A 17823-nucleotide genomic window follows, 5' to 3' on the forward strand; every position below is an offset into this window, starting at 1 on the left:
TTGGCATCTTGTGATGGCAGAAAGAGGTCTTGGGGATTTGCTGCAGGTCCAGTGGTTAGGACCCTGTGCTCTCATTCCGCAACTGGTGTGAAAGAGGCCTTGATTTGACTGGATTCTATCACATGACTTCTCTGTGGGCACTTCAACTCCTTTACTGTAAAAAGGATAATATCCCTCAAGCACATTTCTCCTCTTCCTCTACTGTGGTTCGAGTTGATTACATCCGTGAGGTTCCTGGCTGAGCATCTGAAGGCAGACTTAAGCCTGGCTGCTCACCAGTAACCGAGCCTGGGGTTAGGCTCATAGGTCAGTCCGGGAGGGATGCCCCTCTCTGTTTCTAATTTGTCCAAACGCTGTATTCCTGAAAAGCGTTGTTTTGAGTGTAAGAGAGCCTCCGTGAAGTGCCTGGCACAGAGGAAGTTCTAAATAAAGACACGAATACAATTCGTATGAGCTGTGCATTGCACATTTATTAAACTCATGAAGCTTAACAAACACAATAACGCCAAACTAGAATTATTGGTGTAATTCTTATAGAATGGACTCATCCATTCTCAACACTTGCAGTATTACCCTGGATCTTACTGTAAAATTCTTGTAAACTGCCAGGATACTAAAATAACTAGCTCTTTACAGCTCTGGTAAAAACTCCAATTGTTATTTCAGGAGTCTGCACTGCGCTGGGATTAAAAATACAGGGAAACGTCAATGGAGCCATGAAGCTACAACGTAGCATCTTCAGTAGGAAAATTGTGCTTTTTTTTTTTTTTTTTTTTAATGCTTTCAAGTTTACAGTATGGCTTCTTCTCTATTACGGAAGAAAACTCATGGTTTTTATTGTCAAATCACTTTCTTCTAAAATTTCTCAACCAGCATCTACATTTGTCAGCCAGGCACCACCAGGGCCTGGGTTAGCATGTTCCAGTCCCTATCCCCCAACCGCGGCCACCGCAGTCCAAGGAGACCGGTGAGAACCCGAGACCTGGAGGTGCGAATCTGAACTCTCATTCCACGTATCACGCAGAATCACGGTTTCAAGCCCCAGATTCAGCTGGTCTTCTCGCAACGCTCTCTGCAAGGGACTCCGGGGCTTGTTTCTCCGACGTTGGCTACACCCTGAATAGCTTGTCGCTCGGCTCGGGATGGCCGGGCTGCACGCCCCCAAGTCAGAGGAGGTCACGGGGGTTCACCACCTCGCTACACCCTTCAATTACCCGAAGAGCTTTCAAAATATAACAATGCCCACTGACGCCGGGATGAACTTAACCAGCCTGTCTGGGATATGGGGCCCAACTAACCCCTAAGGTAGTACTAACGAGCACCAGGTCGTACTGCCTCCGGGGCACCACGCGGGCCGCGAGGCAGCCGGGGCCACGCTGCGTTCCCACCTGCCCCGCGCCTCTGACGCACCGCGCTCCGCGCAGGCGCACAGCGCAGCGGCCGGCCCGGGCCCGCGCGTGCGCAGCGCCCGGCGTCTCTGCCGCGGCACGGTCTCCCGGCAGGAGGGCTCATTGCGCGCGGCGAGCCCCGCCTCCCCGGCCGGCTGGGGGCGTGGGCATGGAGCCGGCCGCCGCTGCCTAGCCCCCGACCCGCGCCGCTGCTTAGGGCGCCCTGAGGTCTCCGTGGGGTGGGCCGGGCGCGGCCTGGCGCTGCGCGGATGGCCCTGCTCGCCGTCCTCCTCGTCCTATTCCTGACCGCCGCTGGGAGGTGCCAGGAGCAAGCCCAGACCACCGACTGGCGGGCCACCCTGAAGACCATCCGGAACGGCGTTCACAAGATTGACATGTACCTGAACGCCGCCTTGGACCTCCTGGGAGGCGAGGACGGGCTCTGCCAGTACAAGTGCAATGACGGTGAGGGGGCCCCGGCCCTGCGGGGCCCATGCTTTCGGGGCTGTTGGGGGGACTGGGGTCCTGGAGGTGTGAGATGCCCGGCGAACCTTGTCGGTGTCTTTCTGGCCCTGGAAAAACGTAAGCACCGCTAGGATCTTGCCGTTCTTGTGATTGAGCAACCTGCTGACAAGTCCACACCACTGCTTTTAGACTGGGAGAGGTCGCCTGAGAGTACTCTGCATTCTGTTTCATTGCTGCTGAATTACATTTTTTTTTTTTTTTTTTCAATTGCATGATGACGATTGCCTAAGAACTTTGTGACATACGTTTCATAGGGATGGAGTGAAACACACTGATTTTAGAGCCTTTAAATTAGCTGACTGTGCAAAACATACGGAGAATTTTCAAGTCATGCTGTTTTATGATAACTTTTTCAAGAATTGGTTTAAGTTTTAAAACTACAGAAAATAAATTGCGACCTTTGTACAGACTTTGGTGTACTTTATTGTTGAGAAAGAGTTCTGATTGACTCTTCCAGAACGATTCTATCAATACTGGGCGGGAATTTTCTTTCCTTAAATGTCAGTGACCTGCCTTCTCATTGTTGGTTGCTATTAATATTATTCTTTTGATTTACTTTTTCATATTTTTAAACTTAAATTCTGTTTGAATCTGAGAACTTGTTTGGTGTCATTGTTGGTGATAACTTGGTATTTCAGGCGGAGATCTTTCTTTTGAAGCCCTTGACTTTTTTGAATGCCTAAATGCTATAATAGTTCAGATGAGGTATTTGGGCTTCTTTTTTGAAATTCAGAATGCTAAGAGTAATTGGGAGACCGTGTTTCCCATATATGTGGACAGGTGTGGGGCCTAGTTAATTTCATGTTTGGCAACTCAAAGTAAAAGGCAACTTCGTGACTTTAGTGGTAAAACTGAACTATACGTAGGTGAATTTAAAGGGACTCTGTCACGTGAAAGCATGATTAACATGTAGTCATAATTTCTGGTTTTCTGTTAATGGAGGTAAAGAATGAATTATATGTTGTATGCTATGAACTGCTAAATATCATTCCTTCTTAAATGTATGCCTGAATGCTACTACCAGTGTTCCATCAGAAAAGGTGTTTTTGTACTCTTAGAGCTTGTTAGGAGGAATAAGAGAGTAGCTTGAAGATTAAAGGGTTGCTTTTCTGGAGACAGACATCACCGTTTTACTTAGTCATCCCCATTCATTAAACAAATATTTGAGTGCCTGGTTTGTGTCAGGTGTTCCACCAACTGGAGATTTGGCAGTGAACAGAAGCAACGGGAAAATGTGAAATAAAACTGACAGAATCCCTGTTCTTGGAGCTTACATTCTGGTGCAGAGAGACAGTAAACTAAAGACTAAGTGAAATAAGCCGGGTCTGCAGTGTGTGGAGGTCTGAAGTGGACCAGCACTTCCAGAATAGTACAGCAAGGAGCCAACAGTGGTGGTGCTGGGAGGCGGTTAGTTTACTCTTGTAAACAGATTCAGGGCCGGCCTCACTGATGAGATCCTACTTTAGAAGTCTGAAATGGTGAAGGTGACGCTGTGAAGAGCTAGGGAGAGAACAATCCAGGCAGAGGGAACAACACTCGTAAGGCACCAGAATTGAAGGGCCAGGCAAGGATGAGCCTGTAGGTTTTGGCCTGAGCCAAAGGAAGGATGTAGCTGCCATTTACTGAGATAGGAAAAGTTGGAAGGATCAGTCTTCATAAATTGATTATGAGTCAAGGGTTCTAGAGTTTATTTTATTACGTTTAAAATATCTCTGAAGTTAAATGGATGCTATTCTTTTTGTTTTAACTTGTGTATTGGAGTATAGCCGATTAACAGTGTTGCAATAGATTCCGGTGGACAGCAAAGGGACACAGCCGTGCATGTACATATATCCATTCTCCCCCAAACCCCTCCCTTTCTGGCTGCCACATAACATTGAGCAGAGTTTCCTAGGCTGTACAGCAGGACTTTGTTGGTTAGACATTTTAAACATAGCAATGTGTATATGACCATCCCAAACTCCCTAACCATTCCTTCACCCTACCCTTTCCCCCAGCAACCATACGTTGTTCTCTAAGTCTGTGAATCTCTTTGTTTTGTAAATAAGTTCATTTGTATAATTTCTTTTTAGGTTTCACGTATAAGGGGTGTCTAATTCTCCTTATCTGTCTGACTTAACTTCACTCAGTGTGACCATCTCTAGGATCCATGGATACTATTCTTATTAAAAATATTGTTTTAATCTTCTCAATTACTTAAACCTTTTCCACATCCTCACTAAATTTACTGTCTCGAGCAAAGTTTCCAGTATAAAAAACACAAATGAACTTGAGAATTTAGGAAATAGTATGTTTCAGTGAAAATCTTTTTGTCTTAGTAAATACTGTTGTACTTACTAAGTACTTAGAAGTACTGCTCATAGGACTCATAGGTTCTAAATCACCAAATTAATGATTCTTACATAATGGAAATTGTTCTTTAATTCCTATTACTCGAGAAGTCTCCGTGGAACAGTGTTTCAACCTTTCCTATATATTGAAGTGTGAGTGACCTTATCAGAACCAAATAGAAACAGACAAATCTCAAAACTAGAGGAGCATGGTAATTAAGGGATGTAGCAACAAAGGACATGGTAACCCACTCCAGTATTCTTGCCTGGAGAATCCCAGGGACAGAGGAGCCTGGTGGGCTGCTGTCCATGGGGTCGCACAGAGTCGGACACAACTGAAGCAACTTAGCATGCATGCTTGTGTAGGAGAAAGAAATGGCAACCCACTCCAGTATTCTTGCCTGGAGAATCCCAGGGACAGAGGAGCCTGGTGGGCTGTTGTCTGTGGAGTCACACAGAGTCTGACATGACTGAAGCAACTTAGCAGCAGCAATAAAGAAGTCAAGAGAGCCTTAAAAAAAAAAAAAAGACTTAATGGCGGAAGAGGTGTTGAATTAAAGGGCACAGATTTGTTGCATTTATTTATCTTTGCTCTGTGGAAAGAACTCTGAAGAGTGAGTTCTAGTACATAAATAGATTGGCCAAGAGCAGTGATGGCATATCTCTATTAATTGCAACAAATGTGTAGGATATGTGCACAGATACCGATTGGGGTAATGTGGACGTTCTCTTCTCATTCCTTGGTTTTCTCGGTAAAGTAGGAATAGAGGTAATCTGCTGAGTGAGAAGGTGGGAATGAAAATGTTGGTTGTTGTTTAGTCGGTCAGTGATGTCTGATTTCTTTTTCAACCCCATGGACTGTAGGCCACCAGCCTCCTCTGTCCATAGGATTTTCCTAGGAAGAATACTGCGGTGGGTTGCCCTTTCCCCAGGAAGTATTGGAGATTGAAGAAAATAGGAGAGCGAGTGTACTAGGGGGGGAAAGTGGCATTAGGGCTTTTTGGAGATTAATAATCAGAAATTTAAACTCCCAAATGTTTGCGAAAACAGGTTGGAGTTCTGTACCGTGCTTACAAAACGCATTAGTAAGAGCTTTCTGAGACCCAATAGCCTTCCCCTTATGCCTCTCATCTGCTTCAGTGTCTTTCAGGTGAAAGACATTGGTCTGTTGAAAATATTTAAACCAAATTAAGAAAATTATGTAGAAAAGAGCTATCATTGTCTTAGTCCAGGTGGATCTTTGGATTTCAACTGCCCGTACAGACGATAAAATGTAAAGCGTCAAGATTAAGAGCAGTTGTTGAGTTAAAAAATGAGATCAGTGAATTGTGTTTGTGTGTAGTTGTGCAAAGTGGGTTGGGTTTGTTTTTAAAACTCTTATTCATAGCCCATTTTCCCCTTAGCTTTCTGTACAAAAATGCCGAGAAATTATAATTTGTAATTTCTGCTCATGTGTTTTAGGAGACAGTGACCACAACACATTGTGGATTTTTCGTTTGACTCTCATGTTTCTTCTGCTGTTGAGTTTTTGCTTGCACTGTGTATTAGTCTGCTCAGGTTGACATAATGAAATACCACAGACTGGGGGATGTAGACAACAGGAGATTATTTCTTACAGTTCTGAAGGCTAAAAAGTCTGAGATCAAGGTTGAGCCAACCCTTCTCTATGGTGAGGGCCCTCTTCCTGGCTTGCAGACCATGCATGGTAGGGGTGGGGAGTGCAAGGAAAGCAAGTTCTCTGGGGTCTCTTCTTAAAAGGGTGCCAATCCCGTCATGAGGGCCCTATCCTTGTGACCTCATCTAAACATAATTACCTCTCAACGAACCTGTCACCAAATGCATTGGTAGTTAGGGCTTCAGCATATAAATTTGGGTGCGGGGAGACACAGTTTAATTCATAGCAGTTAGTAAAAACTGGCACCCAGTAGAAATGCTAAGTACTTTTAACATTCAGCAGCTTATAATGCCATTTATAACAACATTTAAAATAGTATTAATACAGTTGTAATCTTGGTGTCCATATCAAATTAACCTTTTTTTCATACTTTTATTTATTACATTTTTAAAAAATTTTATATTTGAGTACAGTTCCTTTACAGTGTTGTGTTAGTTTCAGGTGTATAGCAAAGTGATTTAGTTACTGTTGTTGTTCAGTCGCTAAGTCGTGTCTGGCTCTTTGCGACCCCATGAACTGCAGTATGCGGGCTTCTCTGTCCATCACTGTCTCCCTGAGTTTCCTTGAACTCATGTGCACTGAGTCGGTGATGCCATCCAACCATCTCATCCTCTGTCATCCCCTTCTCCTCCTGCCTTCAGTCTTTTCCAGCATCAGGGTCTTTTCCAGTGAGTCAGCTCTTCACATCAGGTGACCAAAGTATTGGAGCTTCAGCTTCAGCACCAGTCCTTCCAATGAATATTCAGGACTGATTTCCTTTAGGATGGACTGGTTGGAGCTCCTTGCAGTCCAAGGGACTCTCAAGTCTTCTCTAGAACCACAGTTCGAAAGTGTCAGTTCTTCGGTGCTCAGCCTTCTTTATGGTCCAGCTCTCACATCCATGTTTAGTTATTCAGATTCTTTTCCCATATAGATTAGTACACAATATTGAGTGGTGTTCCCCATGTTGTACAATAGGTGTGGGTTGATTATTTTATATATAGTAGTATGTATATGTTAATCCCAACCACGTAGTGTATCCCTCCCCCACACCTTTTCCATTTGGTAATCATAAGTTTGTTTTCTAAGTCTGTAAGTATTTCTGTTTTGTGAATAGATTGATTTGTACCATTCTTTTATATTTCAGATATAAGTGATATGTCTTTCTCTGTCTTACTTCACTTAGTATAATAATCTCTAGGTCCATCCGTGTTGCTGAAAATGGCATTATTTCATTCTTTTTTATGGCTGAGAAATATGACATTGTGTTTACATACCACATCTTTATCCATTCATCTGTTGATAGACAATTCAGGTTGTTTCTCAATGGTAAAGAATCGGCCTGCAATTTAGGAGATGGCAGTTCTGTCCCTGGGTTGGGAAGATCCCCTGGAGGAGGAAATGGCAACCCACTCCAGTATTCTTGCCTGGGAAATCCCATGGACAGAGGAGCCTGGCGGGCTACAGCCTTTGGGGTCACAAAGAATCCAGACGACTGGGCACCTAACACACACAGTAGTTATTTTGAGGTTTGTGTGCAGTGGAACAGTGACTGAGGTTGGTAAGACACAGTTCTTGCCCTGTAGATTTTAACCTAAAAATAGAAGCATTAGAACGTGCAGGAAAACAGGTTGGATTTATGTTTCATACATATGGACCCAGTCTGGCCTGTAAGCTCTGAAATAGATGTCCAGAATAAGGATTTATATGTGTGTATGGTGTAGGATTACAAATAAACTGTCAGAACACTTTATGAACTGCCATCTATGTGTACATGTGTACACTTGTACATATTTTGCTTGAGAAGTAAAAATAATTTGGTAGACAAATCAGCATTTTTAATGCTCATCCAAATAAACACATATTCACTTATGTCAGCATCAAACAGTAAATATTTCCAAGGCTAGCCCAGCATATTGTAAACTATGTGTATTTTCTAACATATTTGAAAATTAATTTTTATAACATTTGTATTTTATAGGATCTAAGCCTTTCCCACGTTATGGATATAAACCCTCCCCACCGAATGGATGTGGCTCCCCACTGTTTGGTGTTCATGTAAATATTATTTTTTATTTGTGAGTTTTATGATTGGTAGTCTTTGTAACGCTCTTAATAAATCATCAGTGTGTTCTCAGGTTCAGAAATAATTTTGTTTGTTAAAATAGTGATCTTTTATAGCTAAAACACAGTAAGTTCTAATGAAACTAAATAATGTAAAAGTCATGTTTTGTTTTTTCTAATCCTGTAGATGTTAATACCATTTCAATGCTATTTCCTTTATGTCACACATATGATTGAAAAGTTTGGAGTATAGAAGTAATACTACTTAGGGTGAAAAAGTATAGGAAAGCATAGTATTGTCTGTGTTGCAACTAGACCGAGTGGGATAGCTGTGTGTTGGTTATAAGGGAGGCTGAATCAGAGCCGGTATTATGGGAAGAAAATGTTTTATGAAAGTGATTCCTGGACACAAAGATTTTGCATATAAAGTTATTTAAAATAGTTGAAGATAACTATGAATTCAAAGGAATAATCACATCTTCAGGGAATTGGTGAACTCTTAAAGATTAAACATAAAAAACAAACAAACAAAAAATTCAATTGTAGGAGCTTAGACGTTGTCAGTGACATTTCGTAAAAAGGACATTGTATTGAGAATCTGCCTGCAATGCAGGAGACCCAGGTTTGATCTCTGGGTCAGAAGATCCCCGGGAGGAGGGGATGGCTACCCACCCCAGTATCCTTGCCTGGAGAATCCCATGGACAGTGGAGCCTGACGAGCTACAGTCTATGGGGTCGCAGAGAGTTGGATACAACTGAGTGACTAACACTAACATTGATTTGAGGGAGGAGGCACAGAATACTTTGGAATAGGCAAAAATCATACTTGTGTAGCCCCTGCAAAAATCTTCTAAAGTTCTTAGCTTTATCTTTTTGTTTTTAAAACTATATTTTATGTCTTGGAAAATGTCTTGTGTTTGCTACCAGCAGATGACTGAGAATACTCTAACACGGCAGAACAGGGAGCTTTGGGGCATGGTTTCGAGGGAGAGGATGCAGTAACATGGGGGTGCAAGTGAGAGTAATGGAGGGAGATTTAACCTGAAAAACATTTGGAGGCAGAAACAAATTTTGAAAATTATCTATACAACAGTATTGTCTTTGATTTCTAAGACTCTTTGAATGCACTACTTCAGACAAAGGTTGAATTTCATCAACAATAATCCATCCAAATGTCGCTTTCAGCTTAACATCGGCATCCCTTCCCTGACAAAGTGCTGCAACCAGCACGACCGGTGCTATGAGACCTGCGGCAAAAGCAAAAACGACTGTGATGAGGCGTTTCAGTCTTGCCTGTCCAAGATTTGCCGAGATGTGCAGAAAACACTGGGGCTGGCTCAGCACGTGCAGGGTAAGGCTGATTTCATGCGATGGGGGTGCGTGTGTGTGAGCATAAGATTTACTGACAGAAATCTCTCACTCTGTATTACCTTATCTGTTGTGACATAGGCCTATCAATTTCCTGAGATGATTTTGTCATCTAAAATGATTTACAGTCACGGAAGCAAGAAGTGGAGGAAACCTTGGGAGAAGGGTGTGAGGCAGAGAAGAATTCATCCAAGATCTTGTGCCCTATGTATAGTCCTAATTATCCAGAGCCTGAAGTTTGAAACTCTGGACCCAGTGAAGTTCCCAGTATAGCACAGTGGATTTGAAGTAGGAAGTTCCAAAGATTTGCATCTTAACTCTGTCTCTTTATATGTGTCTGTGTTGGGAAGGTCCTCAAAACCACCTGCAGGCTCAGTGATTTGCTCAGTGGACTCACGGGGCTCAGCATGTAGTCATATTCATGGTGATGGTTATTGCAGAGTCAGCAAAGATGACTAGGTGTTTCAGTATCCTCATTTATACAATGAGAATGATAATACCCATCTTATAGCATTGTCATAAGGGTAAAATGAGCCATTTGTCGAAATACACATTGCTCTACAAATACCAGTAGTTAACAAGATTTTTTTTTCACTGACAAACCAAAGAATATACCATACACTGAAATAACAAGAGGAAGGGCAATAAGATGAGGCAGGAAAGGAAATTGCCATTTTTAAGCACTTTCCATAAGATACCGTGCTAGATACTTGAGACATGTTTTCATTGATGTTCACAGAAACCCAAAGTACTAGTTGGCATTCCTTCCTTTCTAAAGGAAGGAAACTGAGGTTCAGAAAGAAGTAACTTGTCCCAAGTTACATACATCTGTCTATTTCAGTATTCCCCAAGACTCATAGGTGTCTTGGATTTTGAAATCCTAGTATTAATAATAACTAGGAAGTAATAAGAAGGAGGAAATCTCTTCCAAGTGAAGCTTGAACTCACTCTCTCTGAATCCCTTTAAATGCTTTTGGCTAAGGTAAACTAGTTGTCCAGCTGAAGCACAGATACATGTCATTTCTGCTTTCTGACCTAAGGATATACTACTGTTAAATGATGAAACCCCTTGCAATTTCCCATTTAATAATCATAACCTTTACACTTCTGCAGTTAGTTGTATTCCTTAATGGCGCAGTCTTTTGGAAACTTTGAAAATGCCAAGAATTTGTAATGAAAAGTTTCTTTCCTAACCTGAATGTTGGAAACTAGGAGTATTTGAATAACTAAAAATCACTCTGTGCCACGTCTCTGTAAGTGTAATATATTAAGATAACCTTGGACTTTCCTGGTGGTGGGGTGGGTAAGAATCCGACTGCCATTGCAGGTGACACAGGTTCGGTCCCTGGTCAGGGAAGATCCCACACGCCGTGGAGCAACGAAGCCCATGTGCCACAGCTGGAGCCTGCACTCAAGAGCCCCCGAGCCCCAACTGCGGAAGCCCACTTGCCCTAGAGCCCATTCTGGGCCACAGGAGAAGTCAGTGCAGTGAGAAAAGCCCATGCACCACACCAAAGCACAGCCCCCACCCCCTGAAACTAGAGAAGGCCGGTGCACAAAAACAAAGACCTAGTGCAGCCAGAAAATTTTTTTAAAAAGTTAAAAAAATAGATCATCTTACCTAGGTGCTCTAGGTTTCTTAGAATAAGAAAAGTTAAATCTATTGTCTCCTCTTACAGTCTTTCAAAAAATTAAGAATCCCCACCAGAGGAGAAACACCTTCGATTCCTGTGTCTCCCCTGCCAAGCCAAATTTGGATATTGGTCAGAGAGAGAGACTGAAGTCCATTTACTTTTAAGCATCTGAAATGTGTGGCCATTAAAAGCTATTGGCTTATCATTAAATGTTTTGAGGTTTCTCCATTTTTAACCTTCATTTTTTTCTGCACCTAAAAGTCACCCCTTAAAGTGCAAACTGAAGAGTGTTATCAGGCATCTCTGTGAATGGTATTTTTCAGATGGAAGGGAAATTAACAGTGATGAGCTTATCAGTGCTACTGAGAGAGACTCATTGTCTGGTACAAAAAGTTGGGTTGGACAGTTGCATGCAAAGAAAACATACAGGTGAAGAGACTGAAATGGAAAATCTGTGTATGTATGTTTATGTGACTAGTCTGCGAGAGCTTGGGAAGACGTTCACCTAAAATAGTTTTAAGTGCCCACCAAGGCTATGCCTGACACTGGGCTGAAACATGTATTATATGTGAAGAGAGATGATGCTTTGTAGTTGCCCAACAGTGATGGCACTTTCTTACTTTGCAGCCTGTGAAACCACCGTGGAACTCCTGTTTGACAGCGTTATACACTTAGGCTGTAAGCCGTACTTGGACAGCCAGCGAGCCGCATGTAGGTGTCGCTATGAAGAAAAAACCGATCTTTGAAGAAGATGCTGGCAACTGGTGACAACAGATGAGGACAGAAGAACGTAACCTTTGACAAAGAACTAATGTTTTTACAGCCTAGAGTTGCCTTATTTTTGTGACAGGATTATTTTAAGAACTTACTTTGACATTAAAACTAAAGAAACAAATGCAGGTTATCTTTCCAGACATTGCTGCCTTACTGTGCCACATTGTCTTGACCAGTCACAGAAAGCGATGCATGTTAAGGGGAGAATTTTTAAAAGAAAGAGTATGACTCAATTTTCACAACTGTATTTACCAAAAAGTAAGGTCAAATGTGAAATTCATGATAAGGTTATGTTCAACATTATCTTATTTGGAAATATGGTGAAGTTTTCACTGAGAAGTATGTTTGTTTTCTGTAAAATTTAAAATATACATATATGCCCAGAAAGATCTGACTTTTAGTTTTGCTCTTTTAATTAACACATAATATACAGTTTTTCTATAACCCACTGAAACATAACAAATAAGCCATATTTCTATGAATGGTGGGACTAGATACAAGGACAAGGGCATGTCTGTTTCTCTTATAAAATTGGAACCATCTGCTGGGACCTCTTAGGAAGCAAAACTAGGATATCTAGGTATTAATATAATGTGCCTACAAGATGACATGAACAAAATTCAGAAGCGTAGCATAGCCATTGCCATTTTATGAACCACTCATGACAAATGCCATATTTTTCTATAATCTTTGCCTATTGGAGAAAAGATGGATTCAGTAAGACAAAATGACGAGTCGTTTAACATACATCAGAGCAATATAATCTATTATGCTTTGGTATTTACTCCTTAGTACTTGCTCTTCATAATAGATTTGGGGATATTTTTAAAAGACCGTAAACCTTTTACTAACAGTGGCCTTAACAAAATTGTTCTTGATATTGTTGGGTTTTTTTTTTTTTTTTAAGTCTTTAACTGTGGAATCAAAAAAGATGGAAAAACAAGATACAAAAAACTGTCTTTTATAGAGCTCAGTTTATGCTGAAAATTATTAACTCATAAGAGCAAATCCCAGAACTTTAGCTGCCTCTGAAAATCTCCTCAGCCCCTTGGAAAGCTCAGCTGTGTCCCTCTACCATTCTTTGCTTACCACTGGCTGTTGACTTTCCCTCGCCCAAGCTATGTATGTCTTCTGGGTAACCTATGGCCAAAGTTAATAAGATAAACCACTTGGAAAGTCGGAGAAAGATAATACCAGGAGAAATAGTTCTTTTGAAATCATTACAGGCAGAACTGAGAAGAACTAAAATAGGTTTTGGAAAAAGGATCACATTTCCGAACTTTGAATATATGTCATTGCTGAGAACTTAATGGCTTCCCCAACTGAGATGATGGAGCTCTTCTGCTAACAAATGTCCTCTATTAAACAAAGCAGGTGTGTCCCTCAGGGCTAAGTAAGCAAACTCCAGTCAGCAATATTTGACCAGGCAGCTTTAAACTTACAATTGATTCATGGATTTTCTTGGCAACCTTGGCTTTCTCAAGAGGACAGAGTCAGAATGTCTTTGTAAAATATTTAATTCATGATCATAAATGTACAGATATCAGTAGAAGTAACTTTTATGTTCAGATTTTTAAAAACTTGTCTAGGAATAATTTTAGATTTACCAAAAAGTGGCAAAGATAGTATAGAGGCTTCTCATACACACTTTATCCCTAATGTTAACTAAGGAGCCAACATTGGTTGGTTCTATTAATGCAACTGTAGACTTTATTTGACTTGCACTAGTTTTCCCACTAGTGGCATTTTTCTTTTCCAGGACCCATTCTAGGACACCATACTGCAGTTAGTCATCAGGTCTAATTAGCCTCTAGTCTGTGACGGTTCCCCTGTCTGTCCTTGTTTTTCATAACCTTGACAGTTTTGAGAAGTGCTGGTCAGGTGTCCTGTAGAATGCCCCTCAAGTTGGGTTAGTCTTTCCTGTGTTTAGACTAGATTTTTAGGAAGAAAACCAAGCGTTGACCAGTTCTTCTCATCAAATCACATTGGTAGTTGATTGTTACCAGCTCGTTAGGTTAGCTCTAGGCATTTGGTTAAGGTGGTATCTGTTAGTTTTCTCCACTCTAAAGTTACTATTTTTCCCTTCCTGTGCTTCTGTTCTTTGGAAACCAGTCACCAAGTCCTGACTGTGGCAGGTGGGGGATGGGCAAGATTACATTCCACATTTTGATAGGGGATTATATCTAGATATACCACTTGAAATGCTTGTTAATCTCCCCCTCACCCACTTATTATTCAATTATTTTTATCAGTATGGATTCATGCTTATTTCTTTTGTACTCTGGGTAATATATACAAATCCTTCCAGCTTGGCTGTTGGGAATTATGTCAGGTTGACTCTGTATGTCTTTGACTTGCACCCTCCTTTTAACTTTTGAGCATCTCCATACTTTCTGGCCAGAAAGTAGGAAAGTTGCTTCAGGCTCATCCTCTATATTCCCCACCCCAGCCCTAGAATCAGCATCTTTTCAAAGGTTACTTTAATTGAAGAATGGTTTCCAATGGCACTTAGAAACCAAGATCTGGACAGTGGATGGCTTGTTTCTACTGGGGTGTCACTGCTTTGAGACCCTCCCACCAAACAGAGCTAGGAAATATATGTATACTAACCCATGTACATGTACATATCTGTAATTACTTATGTGTATATATATTAAGCTGTCTTCACTTGAATTCTGTACAACGGGGCATATATTTAAGTTTTAAGGATGGTATTTTCCTTATCTACAGAATACATTAATGAAAAAACAAAATCACATGCCAAAAAACTAGCTTTTGCGGCTCTTTGCAAGACATATATTGATATTTTAAAATAATAAAACTATATTGCCTTCAAACAATGCCTGTCTTTTTAAAGTCTTTTGACTTACCTCTTCCAGGGACAGATATGGCTGTACTCATTTCACAGGTGAAGAAACTGAGGTACAAAGAAGTTGCAATGAAGACAATTAAAATACAAGGGCAAAAGCAAATTAAACCCATCTTCTTAAGCAGGCTTTCTTCAGTGACCCCCCAGAATAGTCTAGACTAGTAGACTAGACTAGCAATTAAAAATTGCTTTGTTAGCTTATAACTACTTCTCCCTAAAGTGAAAAAGTGCTATTTCTGTCAGTATGGATAGAAGCTCAAGATTTTCAGGTCAAAATGGTCATTATTTTATGTACAAAACAGGAATAACATCTAATAAAGTGAAGATAATGGAGTGTTTCTGTAAAAACAACTCTTTTTAGTAGACTGGCTTTATTAACTTTGGGGAGTAGAATGAAAACAATTAGCTAAGGATCCTTCCACATAGATAACGTTGCATTGGTCACAGCTCACAGACACTACCCACAATGTATTCAAGTCTTGTAGAACGCCTGACTGTAATGTTTGAAATAGCCTTCTTAGTTTGCCGTTTTTCCTCAGAGAATTGGCTCAACCAGTATATGAAAAAGAACTAAATGAATAGTTACCAATCAAAATAACTAAAACTAGGCCGACAGTGTCATCTTTGCATTCAGGCTGCAGTGATGGTATGCTTTGGTTTGGTCTCAGGCTTAATTTGGTTTCCAAAACATCCTTCAGTCTCCTTGCTGACTACTTAACAGTGTTTGTCTTTGCTGGCTCTCAATTATAGGTATCAGAATTATAAAAATTCTTTATTTCTATGATTTGTATAGGAAAAAAACAAGGTTTAGTGGGGGGTAAACACTGAAAAAAGAAAGGTCACATTTTAAGTTTTAGAATTATCTCTGAATTTAACTTTAGCTGATATATTTCATTCCTTGGATAGGTTACAGTTGACTAAGAGCTTCAGTTTCAGTAATTCCATAAAAGTGACTATTTATAATGGCAAGAATCAAGCCATGCAGTCAGGTAACTTTGGGTCTTTAGTATATCTTAATTATTTTAAAATATGGATTTGCTATGAGTTCTTTTTTTTCCTTCTTTGAGAAGGAGGAGATTGCTCAGTAGAATTCTAATCCGTCTGTCTCAAATGAGAGCATGCTGCAGAGAGTCACTGGAGGGCTTGTTAAATTATACTCCTGGACCCCACCTGCAGTTTCTCATCCATTATGTCTAACTGTGTAGGTCCCAAGAGTTTGCATTTCTAGTATGTTCCCAGATGATGTGGATTCACATCATCTGCTGGTTCAGAGGCCACAGTTTGAGAACTGTCTAGATAATCTTCAGTAGCTAAAAATAACACTGAAAGCTTACTATGAGCTGGGTTCTATTCTAGGAGTTTGGCAGTTTCTATCTCAACTATTGAATTAATTTGGTCCCCATTTTAAAGAGAAGAATCTGAAGCTGGGAGTGGTTAAACTGCCTTAATTGTCCAAAGCCTCACAGTCAATAAATGATAGAGCAAGGATTAGAACCTTGGCAGCCTATTCCCCAATCACAGACACCCTTTTTCATGGGGGCAAGGTGAGGGGATAGCTATTGCTTTAAAAGGCTAAAATTTAGCACTTGTAATTTTGAAATGGCTATCCTAATACTTTATACTTACATTTCCTAAGGTAAACAAATCTTTAAAATATATCACCCCATATGCTGTAAAGGCAATACAGTATTCTGAGATAACAAACATCTGGGGGGGGGTGGAATTTAATTCCTTTCATCTGTTCCTTTCAGGTAAATGGAAGGTTAGCCAATTGGAGTTCCACTTCAGTATAAGGAGTATTTTTAGGGCTCAAGTAGAGGAGACCATGAAAAGTAGGCAGAAGAACAGGAAGTTCTGGTGGTCAGATAACTCATTCAAACTGGGTAAGGTCCAGAGCACAAATGCTGAAATTATGAATATCATTCAGTGGGTAAATATTTATTGAGTACCTCCTATACCCTCCGCAACTTCCTGGTAATGGTCAAACCAAAAGAAGGCCAAGTCTGCTTTCAATATGCTTAAGATGGTGGCAATAAAAATTTACTGAGCTTTTCACAAACCAGGCACTGTTCTGAATACAGTAATTTAACTCAATTGTCTCAACCAGTTTATGAGATACTGATATTCCATGTCTTCACTGCACTAGGAACAAAGTGATTTCAGAAATATTTTATGCCTACAATAAAACGAACAGTAAATGGCATAGGGTGAGTAAAATCCTTCGATTTCATATTCTGTGTGCTTTTTTGAACCACAGCACATGTAGGAAGTTAGATTTTATTTTTCTCTCTCATATAAAAAAGTTATATTTATAGAAGCATGAATGCTAAGTTGCTTCAGTCATGTTTGACTTTTGGGGACCCTATGGACCGTAGCCCGCCAGGCTCCTCTGGCCATGGGATTCTCCAGGCAGGAATACTGGAGTGGGTTGCCTGACCTCCAGGGGATCTTCCTGACCCAGGGATTGAACCTTGTCTCTGGCATCTCCAGCATTGGCAGGCCAGTTATTTACCACTAGCGCCTCCTGTGGTGTTGGTTTAGTCACCAAGTCGTGTCGGACTCTTGCGAGCTCAAGGACTGCCAAGCTCCCCTGTCCATGGAATTTTCCAGGCAAGAATACTAAAGTGGGTTGCTATTCCCTTCTCCAAGGGATCTTCCCGACCCAGGGATCGAACCCAGGTCTCCTGCATTGCAGGCAGATTCTTTACCGACAGAGCGCCACCTGGGAAATCCCATTTATAGAAATCTTATCTCTTAGGCTAATATATTGGAAGTCGTGTCTTAACACATTTTCCCCCGTCTGCTATTGGTTACTTTTTAAATGACGAGACCACGAGAAGTTGGAAAAGATGAAGCCACGTTTTCTTCCAATGTCAGGAGTTACTCGTTGAGGCAAGTTTACACAATAACCAGCCACCCGAAGAGGAGTTCAATTAACTGCAGCAAACATGCTCAGTAAAAGTCAATCTACAGAGCCCAAAATCGGGTCTCCGAATTTCTGCATGATTCCTTTCCAGAATTAACACTACATATGAAAGTCAGGCTTGGAAATTCTGGAGTTGCCTCCAGTTTACTTAGTCCCGGATCCGCTATACAAAGAGCGTTTTAAAGCCCTCCGAACAAGTCACCGGCGCTGGGAAAAGGGGGAAACGCGGCAGCGCACACCTTTGAGATGCGCGAGGAGCAGAGACGGGGCGGAGCTCGAGCGATCCGGGGC

At 41.1% G+C, this 17823-nt stretch overlaps 1 protein-coding gene across 1 annotated transcript; it reads left to right on the forward strand.

Annotated features, from left to right (window-relative positions):
* Positions 1–1446: 1446 nt before the first annotated feature.
* PLA2G12A (phospholipase A2 group XIIA) lies at positions 1447–14577 on the forward strand. The gene is made up of 4 exons (XM_065907465.1): positions 1447–1853; positions 7879–7955; positions 9147–9312; positions 11591–14577. Exons 1-4 carry the CDS (start codon positions 1658–1660, stop codon positions 11707–11709), a joined length of 558 nt encoding a protein of 185 aa, XP_065763537.1. The 5' UTR covers positions 1447–1657; the 3' UTR covers positions 11710–14577.
* Positions 14578–17823: the final 3246 nt, after the last annotated feature.

This window comes from Muntiacus reevesi, chromosome 16, assembly GCF_963930625.1.
Source record: "Muntiacus reevesi chromosome 16, mMunRee1.1, whole genome shotgun sequence".
Classification (NCBI taxonomy): Eukaryota; Metazoa; Chordata; class Mammalia; order Artiodactyla; family Cervidae; genus Muntiacus; species Muntiacus reevesi.

Bases quoted from the DNA above. Each gene is read 5' to 3' on its own strand.
- PLA2G12A (XM_065907465.1), top strand. From the start codon at position 1,658: ATGGCCCTGCTCGCCGTCCTCCTCGTCCTATTCCTGACCGCCGCTGGG. The intron at 1,854-7,878 runs GTGAGGGGGCCC...TGTATTTTATAG, and splicing joins CCAGTACAAGTGCAATGACG to GATCTAAGCCTTTCCCACGT. The intron at 7,956-9,146 runs GTAAATATTATT...TGTCGCTTTCAG, and splicing joins CCCCACTGTTTGGTGTTCAT to CTTAACATCGGCATCCCTTC.